The sequence below is a fragment of the Sylvia atricapilla genome, chromosome 2 (assembly GCF_009819655.1).
Source record: "Sylvia atricapilla isolate bSylAtr1 chromosome 2, bSylAtr1.pri, whole genome shotgun sequence".
Taxonomy (NCBI): domain Eukaryota; kingdom Metazoa; phylum Chordata; class Aves; order Passeriformes; family Sylviidae; genus Sylvia; species Sylvia atricapilla.
In genome coordinates, this window is record NC_089141.1 from 115,091,530 (window position 1) to 115,118,165 (window position 26,636).

The following is a 26,636-nucleotide window of genomic DNA, read 5'->3' on the forward strand; positions in this document are numbered from 1 at the left end:
GACAGAAACACCCCTGTGGGCTGTGGTGGGCGCAGGACACCACTGTCCCTTTACACACCACTCTAAAGGCTTGAATTGCGTTTGGGAGCCATGGTTTAGAGTAAATCCTCCCTTCAAACACAGGACAATAAAGCCTCTCCCAAGCTCTCAGGGCACTTCAGCAGGGAAACACTGCCATTGCTGGGGAACCCAATGAGGACAGGATGCACCCCCTGTGTGCCGTGGTGAGCAGTGAGCTGCCCATCCAGCCGTGCTTGGTGTGCCATGCCTCAGTCTGGTGACAAACAAGGTGGTCATGGGCTGGGCCCTGTTAGAGAGGTGAAGGAGCAGGCAGAAATGAAGCTGTAGGACAGCAAACATAGCCAGCTGCAGCAGTGAGTCAGCAGGTGTAAGTTCCTAGATGTGTCTCAGCTGAACCTGTCCAGTCTCTGCCAATGAGGGAAATTCAGGGGAAGCAGCTCCAGGAGAAACCAGCGGCAAAGATGCTGTTGAACCAAACCCACGTTTCCAGAAGTCACACCACCTTCAGCTCCCCTCGAACCCCTTGGGCAAACCTGTTCCTGCAGGCCAGGAAGTGCTGCAGCCCCTGGAGCTGCTTTGCAGAGCCCACGTCCCCCTGGGCCCTGTTCAGCACCTGTCCCCGCAGCCGGGGCAAGGACAGTCCCCCGCGGGGCAGAGCAGGCGGCCGACACGCTCCCGGATCTGCCTGGTCCTCACCCCGTAGACAATGGGGTTGAGCATGGGGGGCACCACCACGTAGAGGTTGGCCAGCAGGATGTGGACGCGGCTGGGGACGTGGTGGCCGAAGCGGTGCGTGAGGAAGGAGAAGAAGGCGGGCACGTAGAACATGAGGATCACGCAGAGGTGGGAGCCGCAGGTGCTGAGGGTTTTGAGGCGAGCCTCCGGCGAGGGCAGGCGGAACACGGCCCTGAGGATGAGCGCGTAGGAGACGGCGATGAGCACCACGTCCAGGCCCGAGGAGAGCAGCGCCGTGGTCAGCCCGTACCAGACGTTGGCGCGGATGTCGGCGCAGGCCAGGCGGGCGATGCCCATGTGCTCGCAGTAGGTGTGGGGCATCACGTTGTGCCCGCAGTAGGGCAGCCTCTTCAGCAGGAAGATGGGCGGGAACATGATGCAGAGGCCGCGGGCCACGGCGCTGGCGGCGATCTTGGCGATGACCGAGGGCGTCAGCACGGCGCCGTAGCGCAGAGGGTCGCACACGGCCACGTACCGGTCAAAGGCCATGGCCAGCAGCACCGAGGACTCCACGATGAAGCTGAAGTGGGTGAAGAACATCTGCGTGATGCAGGCGTCGAAGGAGATCTCCCTGGCGCTGAACCAGAAGATGGCCAGCATTTTGGGCACCGTGGTGGTGGACAGCATGAGGTCGGAGAGGGCCAGCATGGCCAGGAACAGGTACATGGGCTCGTGGAGGCTGCGGTCCGTGGCGATGACGAACAGAAGGACCAGGTTGCTGAGCACTGCCGTGAGGTACATCAGGCAGAAGGGCACGGAGATCCAGATGTGGGACTCCTCCATGCCCGGGATGCCCGTCAGCACGAAGGTGATGGGGTCGAAGCTGCTCTCGTTGAGCTCGTACATGGTGCTCCCGCACTCAGGGCCGGCCCCTGTCGCTGTCGGACGTGAAAGAAAGATAAGAGACTCCAAATATTTCAGAAGGCAAAGAGCATTAAAAAAAAGGCTTTTATTGCCTAATTCTTACTACCTTTTATAAGGTGTTCCCATACAGACTTAACTGATGAACAGGTACAATGCCTCCCTAACCCCATTGGTCAAACCAGAGAAACAGCACAACACGACCTGCAGAAAGATTGTTTTGAGAAAGGAGAGTTGTTTGCCAGGATTGTTTTGAGAAGAAACTTTCTTGAGAAATTTTTCCTCAGGAAACATTTGCAGCTGCCAGCAGGTTGAAATCTGTCAGAGCCAGAAATGTCAGGCCCACAAGCCTAGCTCAACTCTGTGCAAGAAACAGAAGGGATAAACCACACCTGTGAGCCTGGATTCGCCCGTGACACCTGACAGATGTTGCAAATCAGGACACAAGTTACAGGGCACTCACCTTCCACCCTCACTGTGCTTTGTACGAAGGATCCTGTTTATTCTGTCAGTCCCACAAAGTGTGTCTGTCAGGAAAACATCTCTGTTCTCCCTTTCCCACTGCTAAACAGGGCAGGCCTTTCTCCAGCTCTGCTTTATCCACTGCCACAAAAACCTTGTAAAAGTCACAGAAATAGTCCCAAAAGTCACCCTCAGCCCTGTCACAGTCAGTGGCTCCGTCTGTGGTGGCCCTGAGCTGTGTCTGTGGTGAGATTCCAGGTTCCTCCAGGGAGGTGAAATGACACAATTTCTCACCCTGCTCAGACCAGTGACCAAAGTTCTTTGTAAAATCCCAATTACAGGAATGATCTTTCCCCAGTCTCAATGTTGGACAGCGTCTGGGATGTGACTGACATCCAGCTGCACCTCTGAGGGCTGTGGCCACCCATCAAACTTCTCACTTGGAACCCTTTAGGCACTTCTCTTCTCCAGCCTGGACAACCCCAACTCTCCCAGCCTGGCTCTAGAGCAGAGGGAGCCCTTTCATTTCCTACCTTGTGCTTCATTCCTTTTCCACTCCTTCATTAAGGGTGGCAAAGACATGGTGCACTGCACAGAGTGATCCTCGGACGAAGGAATTCCAGCCCAGAGCAGAGATACCCCAGAGAGACACCCGAAATGCAGAGTTCTGCACTGATGCTTGGCCCTGGCACCATTCCAGCCTCTGAGCTCAGTTTTCCCAGTCCCTGAAGTGCTGGGGCAGCCTGAGCTGGGAGCACCATCCCCAGGCTGGAAGCACTGTCCCATGACTGACCAGCCTGAGGGGATCCTTCAAGATCGGAATAATGCAAACAAGCTGCAAGTGCTCCACAAAAGCTTTGCCAAGAGAAGGGCTTCGAGGAGAAGGAGCACCACAGGACTGCCGGGGTTTATGTGCTTCCCCCATCTTCCCCCCCAGCTCCCATTCCCCGTGTAAACTCCACCATACATTAGAAAAACTCCAGGCCAGGGTTGGGATAGAGGAAAACCAGTTGGATTGGGAGGAAAGATAAACCTTGCCTGCTCGCAGCCTGATTGACTTCCATTGCAAACAGCCGATAGCCCAGCCAGACGTGTTTGTATTTCTAAGTGCTCCCATTAAGGACTCTCGGCCTCCCTGAACCAAAAGCGCACTGAAAACACGGCTCAGTACAGAAAAGACCTTCAGCTCATCACAAATATTTGCCCAGTCACCTCTTCCACTTGCAAACCCACGTCACCCAGGTGAGTCAAGGCAGTGTGGGTCTGGAGCAGGGGATTAAATCCGCCTGGGAGCATTCCCAGGCTCCGGCACCAGCCGCTGGTACCGCGCGTGGGCTAAAGCAGCTCAGCAAGACTTCCCTCCTCCACTTCCCAGAAATATGGAAATCTATTCCTCTCACACACCGCTTTGCTTCCCTTCAGCCTTTTCAAAGAGCATCCTGCCCCGAAGGCCGGCGCTTGCCGTGAAGTGACTCACCAGGGCCGGCCCCGAGGTGAAGCGGAGGCGCAGCGCCGGGGAGCGCAGAGCCGCTGACACCGATCCTCCTCTCCCACACCTCACACGGAGCATCAGTCCCGGAGCTGGGGAGGTTTAAACTGCCCGTGTATTAACCATTAACAGCAGTTAACACTCCCGGGGGAGGCATTTCCTGCTTTTCCAGCATTTGCATTGCAAGTGGTTTTCCTCCTCCTCCTCGCCGGGCGCTGCCGCCGGGCCGGCTGCTGAGCACCTGAGCAGGGGATGGGCACGGCCTGGGCACTCCTGGGACCCGGAGCACCATGGATGTCTGTGTGTTTTACCTGCAGCAGGTGGAGATTGTCTCCTTCCACTGCCGAAAGCTCCCCAAGGAGTCCCCTCAAGCTGCGTGACCCCCTCTGCCTCCCAGCCCATGGGCAGTGACCTACCGCCGTGGTTATAATTACCGTGAAGATCACTGATCAAATCAACGATCCACACAATCATGATTCGCAAGGAATTGTTCCCTGGCAGGGTGGGCAGGGCTGGCACAGGGTGCCCAGAGCAGCTGGGGCTGCCCCTGGATCCCTGGCAGTGCCCAAGGCCAGGCTGGACACTGGGGCTTGGAGCACCTGGGACAGTGGGAGGTGGCCCTGCCATGGCAGGGGTGGCACTGGGTGGGCTGTGGGGTCTCTTCCAAGTCCAGCCATTCCAGGATTCCATGATTCTGTGATTCTGTGACCTCTAAGACCATCAAGTGCCAAAAGTTTTGTCAGAAAAGTCAATACTGAGCAGTGTCCTGCCTCACCCAGCGACACTGAACGTCAATCCCAGCTCCTCCTTTCCCATCCCTGCTTTACCCTGGGACACTTCTCCCTCCTCCCCCAAAGGCACAGCTCCTGGGGTAGCGGGGAGCAGGAGTGGGAGGTTCTGCTCTTGCAGAAGGATCCTGGATCCAGGAAAGGCAACCACAACTCTCTGACGAGGCACCATCACTCCTGCAGCAGCTGTGGGAATGTTCAACAGGAGCCACGCAATTACAAATATCGCTGTTGTCTCTCCTCTGATGCCTCATGCATCTCAAAATGCGGCTTTTGGGCTGGATTCCCGTTGTTTGGCTGCAGGGAGGGTTTGGATGATGCCGTGAGCTCTCCGGGGCGGGAGCTGGGCTCCGTGCAGGGCGGCTGTGGCTCTTTGTGAGCAGAGCCCGGCCTGTCCTGTGCCACCGCTCCGTGTCCTCTGCCAGTGCCCCGTGTCCTTTGCCACCACTTTGTGTCCTGTGCCAGTGCTCCATGTCCTCTGCCAGCACTCCATGTCCTCTGCCACTGCTCCCTGTCCTGTGCCACCACTCCGTGTCCTGGCAGGGCATGAGCTGCCCGGGGAATCTGTCAGCTAAGGGTTGGATGCCATGCCCTGGGAGGTTTTTTCCAGGCTCGGTGGTTCTGCAGTTCTGTGGAGCGGAGGATGTGCTGCTGCCGAGCCTCAAGCACGGGGCTTGCACCAGGAGCTCCAGGTTCCTTTCCTGCCACAAACTCTTCCCACCTGGGCTGGTTTCCAGCTGCAGCCCATGCCATAAAGCCCAGAGTGGGCCCCAGAGACGCCCTGCACAGCCCTGAGCCACATCCCACGGCATGCCAGTGCCCGGGAGACCTGAGGGGACAGGAGCCTTTGGGGAGCAGCAGGAACCTGGACCCAGCACGGCAGGAGATGGGCAGAGCCAGCAGCAAGGACCGAGCCCCAGAGGGTGTCACTGGGAGCAGTGGGACATGTCCCTGCTGTCCCCGGAGCTGGGGCACACACAGGGACACACCGGGGCACTCTCTAGGGGTGGAATGAGGAGGAGGAGCACGGAGAGCTGACTGGGGAGCTCACAGGAGGAGGCATGGACAGCAGCACTCGTGTGTGAGGGAGAAACGCTGAGAGGGAGTTTGGGACAGGGACTCTAGAGGTCCCTGTGAGGCCAGAAATGGTCCTGGGGCCAGGCAGAGACACAGGGCTCCTGGTGTCCTCCTGGTGTCACCCGGGGCTCTCGGTGGCCTCGCCTGGTGTGGGGCGGCAGGTGACAGCCAGGACCCCACCCTGGGGCCCTGGGCAGCGCTGCTGGGGACCCTGGGGGCGTCTGGCTGGGTCAGGAGAGCACGGGTGCTGAAGTGGCCCCATGGGTGTCCAGATCTGCTGTTCCTGCTCCTGGAGCATCTTCCCGGCAGGAGTGTCACCTGCACACAAGGACATGGCACAGCCAGAGGGGTGTCCCCCTCCTCTTCTGCATCAAGGTGTTCTCCAGAGACCTCTGCAAATCATGGAGCCATGGAACTGCTGAGGCTGGAGCAGCCCTCAGGCACCACGGACTGCCAGGGCACACCAACCCCAGCCCCAGGGACAGATCCACACGGCTTTTGAATCCCCCAGGGATGGGGACTGCAGCAATGGGACTGTTCCCAGACTCCAGCACACCCCGCCCTGGGCACACCTTGCCCCGATTGCCCCACCCGACAGCGCTGCCCAAAGCCCGCACCGGGGAGAGCCTGCGGTGCAGAGGTGATGCCCCAGCCCCAATTCAACAGCCCTGAAACTTCTCCTCGCCCCAGGAGCAGGACGGCGGCAGCCCCAGGGCACTCCCGGCACTAAAGGAGCAGGGAGCTCAGGGCAGGTGGGACAAAGGGTTGGTTGAGGCTGAAACTCCACCTGGGACTCCACAAACCCGCAGGAATTTCCCGTTGTCACCTTGGTGATTGCTGTGGTAGCTCTTGGGGGACCCCTGGCATTGCTGGGGTGACCTAGATGGGCTGTGGCTGCTGGCAAAATGATGAATTTACTGAAAAAAAACAAATAATTACATAACTAAGTAATTAAAGAATGGATTTCCAGAAGAACTAAATAATTAAATAGTCAAGTCATTGAGTAATTCAATAATGAATTTACTGACTAACCAAATAAATAACTAAACAAGTCAGTGACTAAATAGCTAAATAAATAAATAAATGGATAATTGTCTCATGCAGAAGCAGCGGGCAATTAATAATCCAGCTAATTAATTGTTTCAGATAACTGCCCTGTGTGCCCTGAGCCACAGGGCAGCAGTGCAAGGGCTGCAGGAACAGCACAGGACCCCAAAACAGAGGCAAGGGTGGGCAGAGATTCACCTGAGCCACAGGAGCTGCTGCCCCACACCTGGAAGGCCCCAGAACCCCGGGACCACTGAGGGTGGAAAAGACCTTCCAGGTCATCCAAAAGACATCCCAAAAGTCCAACCTTTGATCACCCCCCCTCTGAGACCTCTGAGCCCTGCTGCTGCCCCAGCACTGCCAAGGCCACCACAGACGGTGTCCCCAGGGGTGACACACATCAAGGTGTGTCTGTGAGGTGACACACAAAGCAAAGTGAGGGGCTCCAGCCACAGCAAGGGGAGGAATTCCCATGGGAAAGTCCCTGGCTGGGGAAAGGCTGAGAGCACAGGCTGAACCCACCACAGCAAATATTGTCACCAAAACGGCAAAGAACTGCATGGAATGACACAGAATTACACATAATTACACATGATTACATGTAATTATCCTCCTGACTCATGCTGCAGGGACAGCTGTCCTGGGCTGCCTGGCACAGGGATGGGCAGCAGCTCCCCAGAGCTCGGGGAAGCAGCAATTCCACCAGGGAAACTGCCCCAGCTCTGGGTGTGCAGCCTGCAGCTCCTGCCTGGCCTGGGGACTCTGCAGCTGGGCAGATGGGACAAGGAGCAGAGAAATGGGGTGAAAACAGGGCCAGCTCTGCCCTGCCCCATCACAAGAAGCCCTCAGGGGGCTGGGGGTGCCACAGGAATGTGGCTCAGACAGGGACAGAGAGCCCCAGACTGGGCACAGTGGGACACTGGAGCTGACTGAGGGACGGGTGGGATGGGCACACCAAATCTGTGCTCTGGTTGCTGGGCACACCCTGAGCAGCCCCAGGGAACAGGCTGTTTGCCACTCTCTGGTCAGGGAATTTTCTCAGCACATCCCCGTTTTGGAGGAGGGCAGCTCCTTACCTGCCCTGCTCCTTGGAGGGGCACAGGGGCCCTGGCTGCCTCCTGCAGCCCGTGGTGACACCAGAGCTGCCCCTTCCAGTGGTGTGTCTCTCCCAAAGCCATGGGTCTCTTCAGGACAGCTGCCACTGCCCAGGACCTCTGGCAGCAGCTCCTCCTCGTGGGTTTGTATCTGGTGTCTCTTGTCCCCAGTGCCACCCCTGCTCTGTCCCTGTCCCTGTCCCTGCCCTGCTCAGGAACCAAAGGCTCCTTTCCCTCCAGGCTGTGTGAGAGCATCCATCACTCCGTGTCTGGTCCCACCAGGGCACTGTGCCAGCGCTGCTCCCTGCTCTCCTGGAGCTGAAACTTCCCCACAGGGCTGGAGGGACAGACAGCCTGGTCAAATCCTGGGGGAATTCCAGGGAGAAAAGGGGGTGAGGGAGACTCCAGCTGTCCGTGGGGCCGTGCTGTGGGGTGGGACAGGGCTGGGCAGTGACAGCCCGGGCTGGGGAATGGGGATTTCCAGCCAGGAAGCACCTCCAGGAGGGAGCCCAGCACATTGTCACTGTCACAGTCTGGGAATTCAGTGCCTGGAGCTGGGCTTGGGGCCAGGCCTCCATGGGACCCTGCACCTCTGTGCACAGTCTGGGACAGGTTCAGGTGCTGCCCTTGGGGTCCACCCAGGGGAGAAGAGGTCTGGAAACAGCCTCAGCTGGAGCCAGGGTGCTCCATCCCATGGTCTGATAATGGGTGGGGAGCTCAAAGGAACCTCAGCAGGCCCCTCCCCATCCTGAAGGGCTGAGCTCCTGTCAGATGGAGCAGGATCTTGTGGGATGATGGAAAAACCCCCCAAGAGCCTGGCCCTGCTGCGCTCTTGAGCAATACCTGAGGGAGGGTGGATGCTGTGCCAGGAGGTGATGGATATTGTCCAAAAGAGATGAGGAATATTGTCCCCTGTCTGCCTCAGGAAGCATTTAGCAATTCCCATCATGGGACCTGCAGTGTGCTAATCGCAGAATCACAGAATGATTTGGATTGGGAGGAACCTCAAGGCCCATCCAGTCCCAACCCTGCCCTGGCCAGGGACACCTTCCCCTGGATCAGGGTGCTCCAGGCCTGTTCAAGCCCCAATTTTGTTCAAGATGTGAACTGTTAGACCTTCACCTTTGCAGAATATTGAACCGTTTGAGTCCTGGAGGGCAGCTCTGGCTGAGCTGGAGGAGCTCAGGGGGGTGAGGTGGAGATCCCACTGGAGCAGGTGAGAGCCCAGCCCTGGCAGCAGGGATGGGCACAGGTCTGGAGCCAAAGCCTGGGGCAGAGTGCTGAAATCAAACACAAACAGAGCCCGAGGGGCAGGCAGGGAGGGACCCGGGGTGACAGCAGGGCAGGGCAGGGGTGAGGTGGCAGCGGTGGCCTTCAGTGGGAGCACAGGGAAGGTCTCCCAGGAGCTCAACAAAAGAGCCACGGGCAGGAGGACGCCGATGCTGAGAGCTGCAGCACAGCACGGCCCCGCAGGGCACGGATTAAATTGAGTTTGCAAATTGAATTCCTCAAGAAATAAGGAAACAGGCACAGCTCCAGCACGGGGAGTTCAGTGAAAACCCACGGCAGCAGCCAGGGCAGCGGCAGGAACGGGGCCGGGGGAGCAGCAGCTCAGGAGCTCGGAACTGGAAACACAGCCTGGCTTTGGCCACCAGGAATCACAGAGTCCCTGGGGCTGGAAAAGCCCTCCCAGCCCAGGCAGTCCCCCCTGTGCCCACCTTGTCCCCAGCGCAGAGCTCTGAGTGCCACCTCCAGGGGACACCTGCAGGGATGGGCACTCCAAAGCTCCCTGGGCAGTGCCAAGGCCTGAGCACCCTTTCCAGTAAAGAATTCTTTTCTAATATCTATTTTTTCCTAATATCTAATGCCTCCTAACACCTATTTTTTCCCCAGAGCTGCTGGAAGATCCAACACAACAACCACCATGAGGATCTGGATTCTCAGTCCCAGAAGAAACAATCCTCGGTGGCAGGACAGGGATGCAGCAGGACATGGAGCTGGAAGGTGGTGGCCAAGGCAGATTCCAGCTTGGATGGCCAAAGGAGAGCAGGGGGGAGCCACCACAGCCAGACTCTGGTGTGAGAGAAAAAAAATTGCTACAGATGCTTCCAAGAGAGGGAAATCCATGAAATCTCAGTGGGCAGATGCCAGGCTGAAAGCTTGGGCAAGAGCCTCAGGGGCTCCAAATGATCCTCAGACCCTTCCTCAAACTATTCCAGAGCAGGGGACACCCCAGACAGCCCAGGGGGACAAAGGAGGGTCTCATCCAGAGGGGACCCATGGGGCAAATGGAGCCTGGAAAGAGCAGATGGGTGAATCCTGGCCCTTTTGGGTTTTCCCCAGCACAGGGAGGATGTAAAGCTCCTGGAGCAAGTCCCAAGGAGCCATGGAACTGCTCCAGTGCTGGAACCCTCTGGAGCTGGGAGAGCTGGGGGTGCTCACCCAGAGAGGAGAGGCTCCAGGGAGAGCTCAGAGCCCTGCCAGGGCCTGAAGGGGCTCCAGGAGAGCTGCAGAGGGACTGGGGACAAGGGCTGCAGGGACAGGAGCCAGGGAATGGCTTCCCAGTGCCCAGGGCAGGGCTGGCTGGGATCTGGGGCAGGAATTGTTCCCTGGCAGGGTGGGCAGGGCTGGCACAGGGTGCCCAGAGCAGCTGTGGCTGCCCCTGGATCCCTGGCAGTGCCCAAGGCCAGGCTGGACACTGGGGCTTGGAGCAGCCTGGGACAGTGGGAGGTGGCCCTGCCATGGCTGGAGTTTGGAATGGGACGAACTTTAAATCAGAATTGGGGAGCTCTGCCTGGGAATCACGAGCCCCTTGGATCCACAAATGTCTCGGCCTTTGGGAAGTTTGGGTTGAAAACAGAGGTGCCATGGTCAGTCCAAGGGTGGCGAATTCCCACTTTGTGGCACAGGCAGGGAGAGTACAAGGAGTCCCTCCAGCAGCTGGAGCAAAAGCAGTCAGAGTTAACTGAGCTGCCTGACAGGAGAATTCATTCCAAGATTTAGCAGCCTTGAGCGAGCTGGATGGGGGATGAGGCTGATGCTGTGAACCCTCAGTTGATGGAATAGGGGTTTGTTCCATGCTGGCAAGCCAGGGTGGGCTGAGGACCATGGCCAGGGCCATGGATCATGCCAGGATGGCTCTCCTGTGCCAGGCTGAAGCTCTTTGGAGCCAGAGGTTGTGCCAGGCTGGCTCGCCCCTGCCAGGCAGGTCTCCAGGGACATGGATTGTTCCAGGCTGGATGTCCTGTGCCAGAGGATCCTCCCATCCCCACAGCCCCAAATGCAGGGGATTCTGCTCTAGGGCAAAGAAGGAAAAGGACAAAATGCCTCATTCCTGCCACAGGAAGGGGGTTGGTCCCTCAGCTCTGGCACTGAAGTTTCTGTGATCTTTTGGCAGAAGGTAAAAGCCAGGAGCAGGGAATGGGGGTCCTCAAGGGGACACAGATTCCTCCCCTCGCTACTGCTGGGAGCTGCTTCCCTGAAAAAACCCAAATCCAGCAGCTCTGAGCATAAAGCCTTAAGGAGGGATTAGGAAGGAATTACGAGGGAAAGCTTTTAACATGAGCTGTTCTGTGCCAGTTGTGCAGGTGCAGCAGGAACATCACCGGGACCCACAGCTCCCAGCAGGGTTCAGGGCAGGGGGAAGAGGCCACCCCCAGCTCCAACACCCCGAAAAACAGGCTCGGTGTTAAAAACAGGCTTGTGGGATAATTCACAGGGGAGGCGCATTAGCCAAAGAAATCTGCTTAAGGGATTGAAGGAGGAGGACTAATCACTCCAGGATGAAGGCTTGGCATAATCTCCCAAGGAGCAAATAATTGGGCATTAAGGTGTGGAGGATGTAGGCTCCAAGCAGCCTGTGCCTTGTCCTGGTCCTGGGGATTTCCATGTGGGAGCTGTGGGGAAAAACACCACAACCCTGAGTCCTGCAGGGCTCCACCTGGGAATGGCCACTGGAGCTTTGGGAAGTGTCAGTCCCCGCTGGCCCTGCCACACGTGTCCCAGGGACACCCAGCACCACCAAGCAGCCTGAGGTGTCCTGGGCACTGCAGGAGGGACAGGGACAAGGAGAGGGGTCAGGAGCATGGGACTGCTCAGAGCTGCCTGAGCACCCCCCACCTGGCCCTGACAGTCAGGTGTCCCTGTCGCTGGAGTCAGGACTCATTCCCAGCACCCCCAACACCACATCCCGAGGACAAACCAGTGGCATTTGGCACCAGGAAGGGCCAGCCCAGGCCAGCTGAAGGCAGTGTCACTGAGGGCACAGGAGCTGCCGCAGCCCAGGGCACAGCCTTGTCACAGAAATCATCACAAATGTGGTTTTCACAAGAGTGGATCCTGCAGCAAAACCCCACAACCCTTCTGGGACCTGCTGTGATGTCCATCAGGACACCAGCACTCAGGTAACCCAGGTGCAGGACACTCCTGCTGCCACAGCCCCATCCCAGACCGTGTAGACTCAGCCAGGGGCTGGGTGTGGAGCTTGTCCTCGTTCTCCGCTGCTGCTGGACACGGGCAGGGCTGGTGGCACCAGCAGTTTGGGGCTTTCAGCGCTGGGAGATTCAGCCACCCACTCAGGAACTGGGGCTCTCACACAGGCCCACCCACACCAGGGTCCCAAGGCTGACGGATGCCCTGTTCCCTGGTCCTGTGTCCCCCTTTTCCCCATCACCACCTGCTCCCCTGTAATCCCCGGTCTGCAGCAGCTCCGTGCCCAGGGCAGTGACATCAGCCAAGGCTCAAGCTGGGAAATGCTCTGTGAGACCAGGGTGATCCAATAGTCCCCGTGTCCCTTCCCACACAGGAGGTCCCATGATCCTCAGGAGCAGGGGGATGAACCCCAGTGCACTCATGGCACTGCTGCCACTGGACACCAGTAAGGCCCCCCATCAAACTGGAAACTCTCCTGCTTGTCCCTGGACACCAGGCCACGTGTCCTCCCCTGCTGCCTGATTTCCAGGGCAAACATGTGACAGTCCCGTGGTTCTGGCAGGACCAGGAAGGAAGGTTTGGATGTCACCAAGCCCCGAAAATTTACTGGGAATTGTGTGAACTTACCTCAAACGCTGCGGTTTCTTTCAAGTCTGAGCATGAAGAATGGCTTCAGCTCAACCCCGGAGCTGGAGCTGCAGCCCACAGCCAAAGGTGTGGGACTCACCTGGAGCAGGCTGAATCTGCCAGAGCTCATGGAATTGTGGAACAGTTTGGGTTGAGGGACCTTTAGAGCTCATCCAATTCCACTCTCCTGCATGGGCAGGGACACCTTCCACTAGACCAGGGTGCTTCAAGTCCTGTCCAACCTGGCCTTGGACACTTGGATGTGAAGGTGACACCACCAGAGCTGGCCCCAGATGCTGCCACCAGAGCTGAACCACTCATCCTCGAGGACTCTCAGGGACACACCTGCTCCTGTCACTACCAGGTGCCTTCACATGGTGCACTCCTAGCACCTCCTGCAGTGGCACTGGGAAGCCAGACCCAGCCCAGAACAAACCAACACTGAACTGGGACAGAGCAGGTGCTAAGAGCTGCTGGAGAGTGTCTCCTGCTGCCCTGTGCCATGACCTGTGCTCCCAGCACCACACACCTGAGCCCACAGGTCCCCTGTCCCCAGCCCACACTGCACACGACTCATTTCAGCTCACACACAGGCAGTTCCACTTTCCCAACATTTATTCCTCCCAGGCCTCTCCCCACAGGTGTCAGAACTTCTGGAACTGTTTCTTGGTGCCTGCAGCCTTGGTCACCTTGAGCACGTTGAAGCGCACGGTCTTGCTGAGGGGGCGGCACTCGCCCACTGTCACGATGTCCCCAATCTGCACATCCCTGCAATGACACCGGGGGGTCAGGGACCTCCTAGGGCTTCTCCTGTCCCTCAGAACCGCCCAGCCTGGCTGCTCCTCCTGGGAGGGAGTGCAAGGCTCCCACAGGTAGTGCCTGGAACTGCCCCACGGTTCAGTAGGTGCCAGTGGCATTGTCAGCAGCCCCTCAGCTGGGGACTCTGCAGACCATCGTGAGTTTGGACATCATAACCTGTGGGCAGGCTCCAGCTGAGCAGGGGCTATGACACAGCCAGGTGTGCCTGAGGTGACAGGGCAGAGAGCACAGGCGTGGGGACAGCTGAGGACAGGGGCACGCACCTGAAGCAGGGGGACAGGTGCACCGACATGTTCTTGTGGCGCTTCTCGAAGCGGTTGTACTTGCGGATGTAGTGCAGGTAATCGCGGCGGATGACGATGGTGCGCTGCATCTTCATCTTGGTCACCACACCTGGACACAGGGGGACACCACACCTGAGGCGTCAGGGCCTGGGGATCCAAGGAGACTGGCAGGTGTGGCACCTGGCAGCAACACGCACCAATTCCGGAAATTTCTCCTTATTTACCAGCCTATTGCTGCCAGGCCACAACCCCACCGCTTTTGTTATAAACCAAATTACGGCTCCTCTTCAAGCCCTTCTAACACACATCCTAATGCTCCCCACACCACACCTGCCCTCCAGCGCACCTGGTCCTGTCACCTGCATCAGTAAAGCCATGTGGCAGTGTCCTCAGGCCCGCACAGGGCTCAGCAGACCATCGTGAGATTGGCATCATTTGTGGCTCCAGGACCAGGGCGAGTTGCAGGAACCACGGGGGGGTTGGTTACCTGCTCCAGATCTCCCATGGGACTCCTCTGGGGATGTTCCAGCTCACCTGAGAGTATGCGGCCCCGGATGGAGACATTGCCAGTGAAGGGACATTTTTTGTCGATGTAGGTGCCCTCGATGGCCTGCAGAGACAGGGAGGTGTCAGGTGGGGAGGTACAGCTCATGCACCACCAGAGTCCAGAGAACACTCATAAATGTAAGAATCGTGGAATAGTTCAGGGGGGGAAAAGCCACCACAGACCTCGAGACCAGGCAGCACTGCCAAGGCCACCGCTTTCCCTGTCCCCAAATTCTACATCAGAGCCACCACGGTGCCCAGTCCCAAGCCCAGGGCCCCTCACCTCCTTCGGAGTCTTGAAGCCCAGCCCCACATTGCGGTAATAACGAGGCAACTTCTCCTTGCCACCCTCGCCCAGCAGCACTCGCTTCTTATTCTGGAAGATCGTCGGCTGCTTCTGGTAGGCGCGTTCCGTCTGGGGGTGGGGACAGGACAGGGGGTCAGCACGGGGTGGAGCCAGACCCTGGGACCCCCGGCAAGGGACACCCAGCACCGAGAGCGAGCCCAGCCCCGGCCCCGCGGCACCGAGACCCCGCCGCATCTTCCCTCCACAGCCTCAGGCACCAAAACCTCACCAGACCCCGGAGCACCCAGATCCTTCCGGCCCTCCAGCCGCGGGACACTGGATCCTCTGCCCTCCCCCAAACCCTCGGGGCACCGAGACCCCGTCCCAAGCTCAGGGAACCCTCTGCTCCCCCTCCCCAAACCTGCGGGCCACCGAGATCCACCCCCCGCCTTCGTCCCGCCTGTCCCGAGACACGTGAGGGACCGTCCCCGCAGACACTGAAACCTCCGGGCACTGAGATTTCTACTCGCCCAAAAACCTCGGTGCTCGGGGCCCTCTGTCCTCCCCCGACACCCCGGCGGACCGAGAGCCGCCCCCGTGGCCCCCTCCCCAAAATCCCGGCGAATCGGGACAGCCCCCCCCTCCCTCCCTCGCCGACCCCGAGATCCCGCCCCGCTTCGCTCCACCGACCCCGGGGAACGGGTCTCTGTCCCCCTCCCGCATCCAGATCCCCGACACCCGCGCTCCTCATCCCCCCCAGGCCGCCACGGCACCGACCGCCCGTCCCGCACGCGGCCCCTCCCCGCTCCGGGCCGCCTCCCCCGCGCCCCCCGCCACCGCTGGGCCGGCATCACCCTGTCAGGGGTCTCCCCGGGGGTGTCCCGAGGTTATCCCGGGGTTATCCCGGGGGTGTCCCGCGGGCCCCGCGCAGCACCCACCTGCGTGTCCGCCATCTTGGCGCGCGCGGCCGGAAAGAGGCCGCTGAGCTCGCGGGGCGCGGGTTAACCCGGGGCGGGGCCAGGGGCAGGAAGTGGCGTCACCGCGCGGGGCGGGGCCGGGGCCGGAGAGCGGGAACGGCTGAGGGAGCGCCGGGGGGTCCCGGCCCTACGAGCGGCCCCGCGGCACCGGGACCGACCTGCGCCCGCTGCCCCGCATTGCCCCGAGCACTGAGTGCCACCTCCAGGGGACACCTGCAGGGATGGGCACTCCAAGGCTCCCTGGGCAGTGCCAAGGCCTGAGCACCCTTTCCATGGGGAAATTCCTGCTGCTGGCCGAGCTGAGCCTCCCCTGGGCCAGTTCCCTCTGCTCCTGTCCCTGTGCCCTGGGAGCAGAGCCTGACCCCCCCGGCTGTCCCCTCCTGGCAGGGACTTGTGCAGAGCCACCAGGTCCCCCCTGAGCCTCCTTTTCTCCAGGCTCAGCCCCTTCCCAGCTCCCTCAGCCCCTCCTGGGGCTCCAGCCCCTTCCCAGCTCTGTTACCTTCTCTGGACACGCTCCAGCCCCTCAGTGTCCTTACCGAACTGAGGGACTCAGAACTGGACACAGCATTCGAGGTGCAGCCTCAGCAGTGCCCAGCACAGGGCACTTCTTAGTCTTGCTGGCCTCACTGTTTCTGATACAGAAATTACCTCATCTGGGACAAAAGCCTCCAAGAGATGAGTGAGAATTGGTCACAAATGGATTGGCAATTGCGAAAAAGGCTCGTCTGCAGGGTTGCAAGGGCTAAAACTGGAGAAAAGGCAGGCAGCACCTCCCAGACTGTAGCCTGAGGGCAGCTCCATGTCCCTTTGCTGGCTGCCTGACGTTCCACACTGCCAGGGAAAAGGCTGGAATACAGCTCGCCCCAGAGTATCTGCACCCTGCAGCTAGAGAAAAGCTGCTCTGGAGACACTGACGGGAATAAACACATGAACCACTGGAACGGGAAATCCAGGCACTCTCCACTCGCTGTTCCCACAGGTCACAGAGCCAGGGGGTGTTTGGGACAGGGAATTCAGTCACCAGGCCCAGAAGGCTCGGTGACCCCCAGACCCCCCAACAGCCCAGGAGATACAGCCATTGAGGCTCTATCCCCTTCAGCCTCTGCCCATCCCACCTCCATCCTCATCACAACCCTCATTCCAATTTCTATTCTCACTGCAGGAGCACTGGGAAACCTCTGGGTGAGGGCCATGAACAGGGTCCTGGGGGTGTTCCCATGCCAGATGGGAACTGTGGCAGCACCTGGGGGCCAGGTCACCCCACACCTGGAGGGACCAGTGCTGACCCCGACAGTCACAGCTTCACCCCAAGGCCTGTGGCTGCCCACAGACCCCCCCAGCCCCCAAGAGCTGAGGGAGCAGACACGGGGTGTCTCAGGCCAGCAGCACGACGCAGGCACCGGGCTGTGCAGGGGTTCCCCGGTCTCCTGGCCAGACCCCCATACCCTGAGAGCTGCACAGATGTGGAGAGGCGCTGCCCTCAATCAGACCCTTTATTCCGAAGGGTTTTACACAGCACAGACACACATCCCCTCCCCATGCACAGCCCCCCCAGCCCCACACCCCGGGGGTTGCATAGAGAGCGGCTGGGTGGGCACCGGGGACCCCCGGGGGGCCGAGGGGGGCAGAGCCAGCCCGCCCCGCGCCCCCGCCCTGCGAGCCCCGGGGGCCCCCAGGGTCCTGCCCTGCTCCCCCGGGACGCCAGGCACGGGGCGGCCACTCGTGTCCAAAGTGCAGCCCGGCCTCGGCCCAGCTCCGCCCCAATAAATTAAAAAGGTCCGAGTCCGGGGTTAAAAAGGGGGGCCCGGGGGTCACTCCTCAGGGGGCTCGGTGAGGAAGGGGGAGGTGACGGCGTGGGCCTGGGCGATGGCCGCCAGCTCCTTGAGGAACTCGCTGAAGATGACGGCGCAGTAGACGGCGTTGCGCACACGCAGGGCCTCGCCGTGCCGCGCCGGGGGGCCCAGAGGGTGCAGCCCCCCGTCCCGCAGCCCCTGCAGCGCCAGCTGGGCCGCGTGCCGCGCGCGCGTCGGGCTGTTGGCGTGGCGCAGCAGCAGCTCTCCCAGGGACGGCTTCCGGCTGCGGGCTGGGGGCACACAGGGGGGAACGGGTCAGGGACACCGGCCTGGGGGACACGGGGGGGCCTGGGGAACACGGGGGGCCTGGGGGACACGGGGGGCCTGGGGGCCCCAGTGCAGCCCCCAGCACACCCCCCAGCCCAGACCCACAGCTTGCGGCTGTGGGCACACGGGATGGCCTTCAGACCTCTGTGCAGCCCTCAGCTCCCGCACACGATCTCCAGCCCTCCTTATCACACAGTGCACCAACCCCCCCTCCCCAGTCCCTGTGTAGACCCCGCAGCCCACCCAGACACCAGCCTCCCAAGGCAACCCCCAGCCCACCGTGCACGGCCAGCCCTTGGACAACACAGCATGCAGCCTGCTGTGCAGCCCCCAGGACCCCTGTGCAGCCTCCGCCCCCTACACAACACACCATGCAGACCCCAGACCCTGGGCAGCCCCCAGCTCCTTACACAGCACAGCGTACAGGCCCAGGCCTTCACATAGCCCCCAGCCCCACATGCCCTCCCCAGCTGCCTGCACAGCCCCCAGCCCCCTCCCAAGGCCGTGTCCTCACCCAGGGTGTCAGTGCGCCGCAGGGCAGGGACAGCCCCGGGCCCCTCAGCCCAGTCCAGCCGCCCCCGGGCAATCAGGTACTTCTTGGCCTTGAAGAGAAGTGCTGGGAAATCCTCTTGACTGGCAGCAAAGCTCTCGATCTTGTTCTTCACCGAGCCCAGCACCTGCAGGACAGCACGATGGGGGTCCCCTCGGGAACAGGGATCCCCACAGGAACAGAGCTCCCATCAGATGGCGTGTTCCCTTGAGCACAGGGTACCCCAACAGGAATGGGGGGGTGGTCTCTGCAGTACCAGGGGATCCAGCGGGGCTTACAGCCATGTGCCTGTGGCACTTAGGGACATGGGGCAGGGGTGGGCTGGGCAGCAGAGGGCAAACTCAGTGGCCTTAAGGGGCTTTTCCAACATCTTCCCATGAGTCCATGAAGGCAGGGGTTCCCCAGGGGCCATACCTGGAGCAGGGACTTGACACTGGGCTGGAAGACCATGTTGGTGTTGAGCAGGAAGGAGCGGAGCAGAGGCTGGGGGTAGCAGGCCAGCTGGGCCACCAGCCCCGTCAGCAGGAAGTTGACATACAGCGAGTTGTGGGGCATGTTCTCCAGCTTCCCAAACAGCACCGACACGAAGGGGCCTGGGGACACGGGGGGGGGTCAGGCAGGGCCCTGCAGGGAGCTGGGGCTCTCCCTGTCCCCCCACACCCACCTGTGAAGGGCTGGCTGGGGGGTGGCCCCACCGCCCGCGGGGGGCTGGCCACCACCTGTGCCAGCGGGTCTGGGGGCCGTGGCGGTGCCCGGCCGGTGCCCGCGTCCCCCTCGGGCAGCGTGGTGAAGCTGGCAAAGGCCTCCTCCTCCTCATGGGACAAGGGCGGCTCAGGGGGTTCCGCGGAGGTGGCTGGGGCCCCCCCCACGCCCCCATTCTGCATTTCGGCCTCAATCTCACGCAGCTCCTCCGTGAAGGTCTCGATGGAGACGCCGGCACCGGGGGGCTCGGCGGGCACGCGGGCCAGCAGCTCCTCCAACAGCGAGTCCACCGAGGGCAGGGGCTCCCAGCCAGGGGGCTGTGCCCGAGAGGCCCCGTTCGGTGCCCCCCTGCCGCCCTCCCCCTCGCCCTGGGGGCTCCTACGGACCTTCTTCACCACCACGTCCCCCTCCGGCCGCCCCGGCTCAGCCGCCCCATGCGCCCCGTTCACCAGTGTCCCCCCGTCCCGGGGGCTGGGGCCAGGCCCCCCGGCACCGGGATCGTCACCCCCGAGGGGCCCCGCCGGCGCCTCCCGCGCCCCCTCCTCGGGCAGCCCCCGCTTCTTAGTCCGTGGCGTGGGGGGCCCCGGGGGCCGCCCTGGGGGGCTGTCAGGGTCGGCCGCGGGGCCGGGGGCACGGGGGTCCTCGCCATCATAGGGGGCCGACCAGACGCGGCAGGCCCAGGCGCAGCGGTCGATGCTGTGCCGTGCGTCCCGCAGGTATTCCAGGTAGTTCCTGTCCAGCTCCGCCACCTCGTCACGGGGGCCGGGCCGGGGGGGGCTGCCCGCGGGGGGCCCGGGGGAGCGGGGGGCAGCGGCCTCGGCGGGGCCCGCGCTGGCCTGGCGCATGAAGAAGGAGAGGCGGGACGGCGTGGAGGGCTTCGGTGCCGGAGGGGCGTCCGCACCGGGGCTGCCGTGGCCTGCGGGGACAACGGGGCTCAGCACACAGCCCCTGCTGGGGGGCACAGGGATGGTGGGATGGGGCTCAGCATGGAGCTGGGATGGCACAGGGGAGCCCAGTGCCAGGACAGGGCTCAGGTACGTGGGGATAGCATGGCATGGGGGACTGTGCCAGGGTGGGGTGGGGATGGGGCTCAAGTTGTCACAGGAATGGCACCAGGGGCTCAGCATTGAGCTGGGACAGGGTCCAAGGGGACAGCAAGGCAGAGCTCAGCAATGGCACAGGATGGGGCCAGAGTATGAGGGGGCCGTAGGGACTGCACAGCTGGGACTCATCAACAAGCTGGAGCAGGAGTGGCCATGGAGACCCTGGGAGAGGGCTCCGCATCAAGCCAGGAGGGCGACAGGACCTAAGGGGCCACAGGGATACCAGGGGACAGCTCAGTGCCAAGCCAGGCTAGGGAGGGAGTCTGAGGGGCTGCAGGGATGCTGGGAGAGAGCTCCAGGTGTGGTCCAAGGGGCCCTGGGATGGTGGGGTGGGGCTCAGCTCCCAGCTGGGGCGTGGAGGGGCTCTGAGGGGCCGCAGTGGCATACCCCTGGCCCGGGAGGGGGGCTCCTCGTCCCGGTCACGGGGCAGCGGGGGGCTCTCGGGCCGGCAGCAGCGCGGGATGAGGGACAGGAACTTGGCCGCTGTCTTCCCGTAGATGTCCAGGTCCCGCACCGCCCGCTTCTGGCTCAGCATCACGTGGCTGCAGGGCAGCAGGTACCTGGGGGCAGGGTGACATGGGACAGCTGCAGGGCAGACACAGGGATCCTGCACAGGACCCCAGCCCCTGCACAGTGGGGCAAACGATGTGGCTGCCTCACATCCACATGCCCACCCGGGAGCAACTCCCCAGGCCTGTCCCAGAGGAGCCCCCAGAGTGGCCAGCAGCAGGTGCCCCCCAGGCCCCCTCAGCACCCCACCCTAGCCCCTGTTACCTAAGCACCAGCTGCAGCATCACATCCTCGCAGTTGAGGCTGAGCAGGGTCCGGAAGAGGCTCAGGGACACCATGCACAGCTGGGGACAGTGTGGGGCGTCAGAGCAGGTGGGGGGCAGTGCCACCCACCCCATGGCAGGGCAGGAGAAGGGGATGGGAATGGGATGGGACAGGGATATTGGGGATGGGTAAAGATGAGTATGGGGAGGATGGGGATGTTGGGGGGCAGTCGGGGGCCACGGGGCTCACCCGGGAGTTGCTGTTGATGCGGCCCACCAGCGTGTCCAGGATGGTCATGTTGTCGTGCCGGTGCAGCAGCACAAAGCGCAGGAAGGTTTTCAGCAGCGCTGTCTCACTGACACTGCGCAGGAACAGGTCCAGGTACGCCGTGCTCGCTATCATCTCCTCCACCGAGGTCTGCAGGAGGGGCACGTGGAGCCGTGGAGCCCTGCCCACCCGGGCAGTGGTGCAGGCAGGAGACCCCCATCCCACACCTGCTGCCAGGAGTCCCTCACCTTGTGCAGCGCCGGCCCCATGACAGGCACAAGGAACCCGTTGTGGACGTAATCCACCAACTGCTTCTGCACCAGTGGGTGGGCGACCTGAGGGGCCGCAGGGGGGGTCAGGCAGCCCCCTATGGGACTGGGAGCCCCTCACAGCTCCTCGCAGCCCCTCAGGCCCACCTGGATGACGGCATTGCAGAACTCAAGCGAGTTCATAAAGAGGACGAGGGAGGAGACGCCGATCCAGTCCTCCCGCCGCAGGAAGTGCCAGTCATCTCCTCGCACCTCGATCTTGCGGGGCAGGGAGGAGTACAGGGCGCTCAGGCCCGTGGCCAGCACCTGGGAACACATGTACTCGGCTGCCCTGCAGCCCCTCGGGCCTCCAGCTGCTCCACCCCACCAGCCTCCCCCAAAGCCCAGCAACCTGCACCCCAGGAACCTGCCCCACTCCAGCGCTCCAGGCAGGGTACTGGGCTGGGCCCTACATCCACCACTGACCCCAGCAAGTGGCTCCCTTATCCCCGGCCCAGCACTGGGCCCTTCATCATCTCCAAGCCTCCCATCACCACCAAGTACCCCCATCATCTCCAAGTGCTATCCTCAGGCCCCTCATCTCCAAGTTCTCCATCATCTCCAGGCTACTCTGTCACCTCCAAGCCCCCCATTACTGGCAAACCTTACAGCACTTGCAAACCTTACATCATCCCCCATCATCTCCAAGCCCTCTATCCCAAAGCTCTCCATCACCCACATTCCGTCATTCCCAAGTCTCCCACAATCTCCACCCCTGCCCCTCACTATCCCCAAGCCAGGGCAGGACTCCTCCCTCTAGGCCTATCCATGCCTCTTGTTCCAACGGCCCAACCCACCCATGCGCCAGCAGTGCAGGGTCCCAGCACTGTCCCAGGGAGGGGACATCACCCTGGGGAGGGGGACACCACTCCAGGGAGAGGGGCACGACCCCAGGGAGGAGAACGCTGCCCCAGGACGCGGCCGGCCCAGGGGCTCGTACCGGGCAGAAGTAGGAGTTGTCGGTGATGGACTGGGCCACGGCGCGGTTGCTGGCCGACATGGCCATGATGAGCAGCAGCGCGTCACGCGCCTGCTGGCCCCGCGCGCCCTCGTGGTGGATGAAGGGGATGAGGAGCGAGAAGATGATGAGGTTGGCGGGGCCCTGGTCCGTGTGGCTGTGGAAGAAGAGCTCCAGGATGGCCGGCTCGCGGGCCACGGAGACGCAGAGCTGGTTGAGCAGCAGGACCAGGCTGTTCTCGAGCGGGGCCGAGGCGGGCTCGGCGCAGACACTGAGCAGGCGCAGCAGCGGCGTCAGCACCGGCTTGTGCCGCAGCAGGGGCTGCCGGGCCTGGCTGATCAGCATCTCGTACAGCTTCAGCTGCTCCACCTGCCAACACGGACACGGTGGGAGAGGGACAGAGACCGCCCGGGCCAGCTGTTCCTCCAGCACAACCCAGCCCACTGAACCACGTCCCCAGGTGCCACATCCACGTGGCTGTGAAACTTCCCCAGGGCTGGGGATTCCAGCACTGCCCTGGGCCATCTGCGACAGGGCTGGACAGCTGTTTCCATGAGGGATTTCCTCCAGCATCACAGAGTTTCCAGGATGGCTTGGGCAGCCTCCACCCCAATCCAACCTGAACATGCCCTGAGGCAGCACCCCACCCTTGGCCTGCCTGACCCTCAACCCATCACCTTCACCCCTTGGATCCAGCCTGTCCCAACCTTCCCACAAACTCCCCACTGCTGTAGACCCCTCTGCTCCCCCCACTCAGACCTTCCTCTCCTCGGTGAAGTCGCCCTGCAGATGCCAGCACAGGAGCCGCTCCAGCAGGTTCTCAGCAGCCACGAACTCCAGGATGGGCCCACAGGCCATGTCCCCGTCCCCCTGTGACCGGTCCTTGTCCCCGTCCCCCCAGGGCCGGTCCTCAGCCAGCAGGTTCAGCATCTGGTAGGTGTTGTTGCGGACAGCGCTGAGGTCATCGGGGGCTGGTTTGCTCCCACGCCGCTCCAGGATCCGCAGCACCTGTGGGACGGGGCCTGGCAGTGGGGGCTGGGGGCTGGAGGGTCCCGGGATCCTCGCTGCCCCCCACCCCACTCACCTGTGCCCAGTGGTTCTTGAAGACCATGAGGCAGGTCTCGGGGTCAGCGGTGACGGGGGGCTGCAGGCTGGCGCTGCGGGGGGCTCGCTGCCCGCCCGCCCGTGGGGTCAGCTTGCTCAGCCAGCTCATCCTCTCCATGGGCATGGGGTCATGGACAGCACCGGGGCACCCCAACCAGCCTGGATGCAGCCTGGCACCACCGTGGGGGCACAGGGGAGCGGGCGGGACGCCAGGGTCCTTCCTCCATGCTGCTGCCAGCGGCCGGGCTGCGGGAGAGCGGCCGTCAGAGACCCCCAGGCCAAGCTCACATCCAGCAGCAGGGAGCGAGGCAGAAGGGAAAGCAGGAGGGAAGGCAGGAGGGAACAAAGTCAGGAGGGAAGAAAGGCAATCAAGAGGAAGGACAAGCAGGAGAGACAGAGCAGTGGGAACTGAGCTGGGCAAGCATTTCTGGAGCAGTGGTGGCTGGAGGACTCTGGATTCCAGCCCTGCTCACACCCAGTACTGGACTTTAAACCGGGACCAGCCCAGCATGGGTGTGGGGCGCACTCAGCAGCCCGCAGGGATTCCGGGACAGCTGGGACAGCTGCCCACCCCCATGCTCAGTAGCACCCACGGTCAGTGCAGCACAGCAGCGCCGACAGGATATTTATAGGGCCCCGTGCCCTAGCACCACTGCCACTGCAGGCACCAGCACAGGAGTGAGCACTAAGAGTCCCCAGAGCCGGCAGCACCGCTGTGCCTGGGGACAGACAGACACTGCAGGGGCCCCCCAGTGCCCCACCAGCATGAGGGAAGGGCAATGGCTTTGAAAGCCACTGCCGCAGCCCTTGCACGGGGCTTGGGGAAGTGAAAGTGCCATTAAAAACACCCCAAAACCACAGAAGCTGGAATGGAAAGTGGCTGAAGCTGGGGCAGTGGGACACAGCACGGGCAGGGCCTGTCTATTTATACCTAGCACAGCCCATCCCACCCACAGCCAGTGCTCATGTGGCTGCTAAAGTTAGACCCACTGAATGCTGGGGCAGTGCCAGCCCTGGGACCTGGCACTGCAGCCCCAGCAGGAACACGGAGGCAAAGGCCACAGTGTGGCACACCGGGGTGTCCCCAGCGCAGAGATCCGTGTAACACACGGTTAGAGCCTTGCTCTGGGACAGGGACACCAGCTGTCACCACCTCTGTCCTGGTACCAGTGCCCCCTCACCCCAGCCTGGCTGTGCCTGCCACACGCCAAAGGACCCAGCCCCTGGGGCACAGCACGGCGCCGTGGCACCACCCCAGTGGCACCCGGAGGGGCTGGGGTCGGGGAGCAGCCTCTGCCCGGGCAGCAAGCAGCCACAGCACTGGGGGGTGACCGGGTGCCCCAGACCGGGGAGAGACACTGCAGGCAGGGACACCGAGGGCACGGGATGACAGCTAGGGGCAAGCAGGACAAGGACACCGGGGCACGGCCACCACGGGCAAAGGATGGCACCCAGTGCCAGGAGGTTGTGGGTGATCAGCACCGGCCCCTCCGATGCGCCCGGGAAACGGAGCACGGTGTGGGGGTCACCGAGGGGTCGTCGGGGGGTTCGCCGGCAGGCGCCGGTGGTCCGGGTGAGGCGAGGGGCTGTCACAGCCGGGGGCCGCGGTCCCCCAGCCCGCGGACGGTGCTGCTCACGTGGGAATCCTCAGTCCCGGAGCCATGGAGACACCGGGACCGGGACGCCCTCAGCCTCCGGGGTCACGCATAACCGGGACCGTTCGATGCCCCGGGGCCGGGCCGCCTACCTGGGTCAAGGTCGCGGCGGTCCCGTCCCGTCAGCGCCGCACCTGGGGAGGGCAGAGGAGGCGTCGGACGCGGGGCCGGGAACCCCCCGGGACTCGGCGGGCCTCACCGGCACCGGGCCCCTCGCCCCACGGCCCTGCGGCCCGCTCGGACCCGTCCCCGCCGCGGCCCCCGCACCCTCGACACCGGGCGGGCCCGGCCGGTCCCTCCGGCCCCGCGCGGCCAAGGGCGGGCGGCGGCCCGGGCACTCCGGCACCGAGGCAGAAGGGCGGCTGGACCTGCCCCGAAGCCCGTCCCGCTCCCCGCATGCCCCGCTCCCGGTGTCCCCGCTCCCGGTGTCCCCGTTCCCGGTGTTCCGGCGCCCCCCGGCCCCTCCCGGTGCGCTCCGGTGCCGCCGCTCACCGCCCGCCCCCGCCACGGGCCCCGCGCTCCCGACGCCATCTTCCCGCCGCGCCCGACGCACCGCGCGCGCTGGACACGCCCACCGCGGCCCGGGGACACGCCCACCGCGGCCCGGGGGCACGCCCACCGCGGCCCGGGGGCACGCCCACCGCGGCCCGAGGACACGCCTACACGCTCGGGGGGCGGGGCCTGCCCGGGAAAGCCCGAGCGCTCATTGGCTAGGCCGTGAGTGGGGCGGGGCCGGGCGGGGCCGGGCGGGGCCGGGGCGCGTGGGAACCGGGAATGGGGAACAGGGACGTCGGTACCGGGACAGCCCGGTACCGGTACCCTGTACGAGCACCCTCCAGAGCGGGGCATCCCCAGAAACCGGGAACCTCTCTGAGCCCGTCACCGGTAACCGGGTACCCAGGTGCTGGGAATCCTGGCACCGAGAACTCCCGTACGGGCACCACCCGGAACGGGCACTCCGCTGGCCCAGGCACCCCTGTACTGGGACCCCCTGAACTGCGCACCCCAGTAGCGGGTAACCCTGTACTAGGACCCCCTGCACCGGATAACCCCTGCACACTGCACCTCCTGGGACTGAGCACCTTGGAAACGGGCACCCCGGTGCCGGGACCCCCAGAACCCCTCTCCCGGGCACCCTAGAACCGGGCCCTCCCCGGCTCCGGCCACCCTTGTGCCAGATAACCTTGTACTGGGCACTCCTGCGCCAGGCAACCCGGTACCGAGCCCGGCCCTGGCAGGCGCACCGGGTGCTGGGAACCACCTCTGCGCAGGGCACTGCCTGGCACCGCCTGTTGTTCCTGGAGATTAACCCGGCCCGCAGCACACCTGGCCATGGCTCCAGCGTGCCCGTGGACCTGGCACAGCGGCTGCCTCAGCCCAGCTGCCCCACGGGCCAGTGGGTGCCCTGGGGACTCGGCGTTGCTAGGACACACCCAGTGTCGCAGGAGTCGCGTGGCTGGGTCCCCTTGAGGAACCACGCCTGGCACCGGGGCAGGCGGCAGCCCCTGCCAAGCGCTCAGGTGCAGCTCCGGTGGGTCCCCGGCTACCGGG

At 62.9% G+C, this 26,636-nt stretch overlaps 3 protein-coding genes and 2 non-coding genes across 5 annotated transcripts; all 5 read right to left on the reverse strand.

Moving 5' to 3' along the window:
* Nucleotides 1-627: 627 nt before the first annotated feature.
* Nucleotides 628-1,629, reverse strand: LOC136358253 (olfactory receptor 52B2-like). Its single transcript, XM_066314229.1, has one exon. The coding sequence runs from the start codon at nt 1,600-1,602 to the stop codon at nt 628-630; it is 975 nt and encodes a 324-aa protein (XP_066170326.1). The 5' UTR covers nt 1,603-1,629.
* Nucleotides 1,630-13,229: 11,600 nt separating this feature from the next.
* On the reverse strand, nt 13,230-15,623 carry RPS11 (ribosomal protein S11). Its single transcript, XM_066314246.1, has 5 exons — nt 15,506-15,623; nt 14,565-14,696; nt 14,270-14,345; nt 13,715-13,844; nt 13,230-13,400 (listed from the first exon to the last, which is right to left on the reverse strand). The coding sequence occupies exons 1-5, from the start codon at nt 15,518-15,520 to the stop codon at nt 13,277-13,279; spliced, it is 477 nt and encodes a 158-aa protein (XP_066170343.1). The 5' UTR covers nt 15,521-15,623; the 3' UTR covers nt 13,230-13,276.
* Nucleotides 13,521-13,609, reverse strand: LOC136358278 (small nucleolar RNA SNORD35). The gene has a single exon (XR_010743039.1). It is a non-coding gene; the product is annotated as a small nucleolar RNA SNORD35 (small nucleolar RNA).
* On the reverse strand, nt 14,091-14,175 carry LOC136358279 (small nucleolar RNA SNORD35). Its single transcript, XR_010743040.1, has one exon. It is a non-coding gene; the product is annotated as a small nucleolar RNA SNORD35 (small nucleolar RNA).
* Nucleotides 15,624-17,019: 1,396 nt separating the features above from the next.
* Nucleotides 17,020-25,651, reverse strand: FHIP1B (FHF complex subunit HOOK interacting protein 1B). Its single transcript, XM_066314195.1, has 14 exons — nt 25,578-25,651; nt 25,178-25,219; nt 23,411-23,676; nt 23,086-23,334; nt 22,309-22,695; nt 21,477-21,635; nt 21,309-21,395; nt 21,043-21,210; nt 20,794-20,873; nt 20,407-20,579; nt 18,879-19,832; nt 18,629-18,807; nt 18,179-18,341; nt 17,020-17,627 (listed from the first exon to the last, which is right to left on the reverse strand). The coding sequence occupies exons 3-14, from the start codon at nt 23,552-23,554 to the stop codon at nt 17,356-17,358; spliced, it is 3,015 nt and encodes a 1,004-aa protein (XP_066170292.1). The 5' UTR covers nt 23,555-23,676; nt 25,178-25,219; nt 25,578-25,651; the 3' UTR covers nt 17,020-17,355.
* Between the last annotated feature and the right edge of the window lie 985 nt (nt 25,652-26,636).

Bases quoted from the DNA above. Each gene is read 5' to 3' on its own strand.
- LOC136358253 (XM_066314229.1), bottom strand. From the start codon at position 1,602: ATGTACGAGCTCAACGAGAGCAGCTTCGACCCCATCACCTTCGTGCTG.
- RPS11 (XM_066314246.1), bottom strand. The intron at 13,845-14,269 runs GTGAGCTGGAAC...CCCTGTGTCCAG, and splicing joins CCGGGGCCGCATACTCTCAG to GTGTGGTGACCAAGATGAAG. The intron at 13,401-13,714 runs GTGCGTGCCCCT...GTGTCATTGCAG, and splicing joins CACCTGTCCCCCTGCTTCAG to GGATGTGCAGATTGGGGACA.
- FHIP1B (XM_066314195.1), bottom strand. From the start codon at position 23,554: ATGCCCATGGAGAGGATGAGCTGGCTGAGCAAGCTGACCCCACGGGCG. The intron at 21,396-21,476 runs GTGGGCCTGAGG...GCGGCCCCTCAG, and splicing joins TCTGCAATGCCGTCATCCAG to GTCGCCCACCCACTGGTGCA. The intron at 18,342-18,628 runs GTATGGCCCCTG...GCTGTCCTGCAG, and splicing joins GTGTCAAGTCCCTGCTCCAG to GTGCTGGGCTCGGTGAAGAA.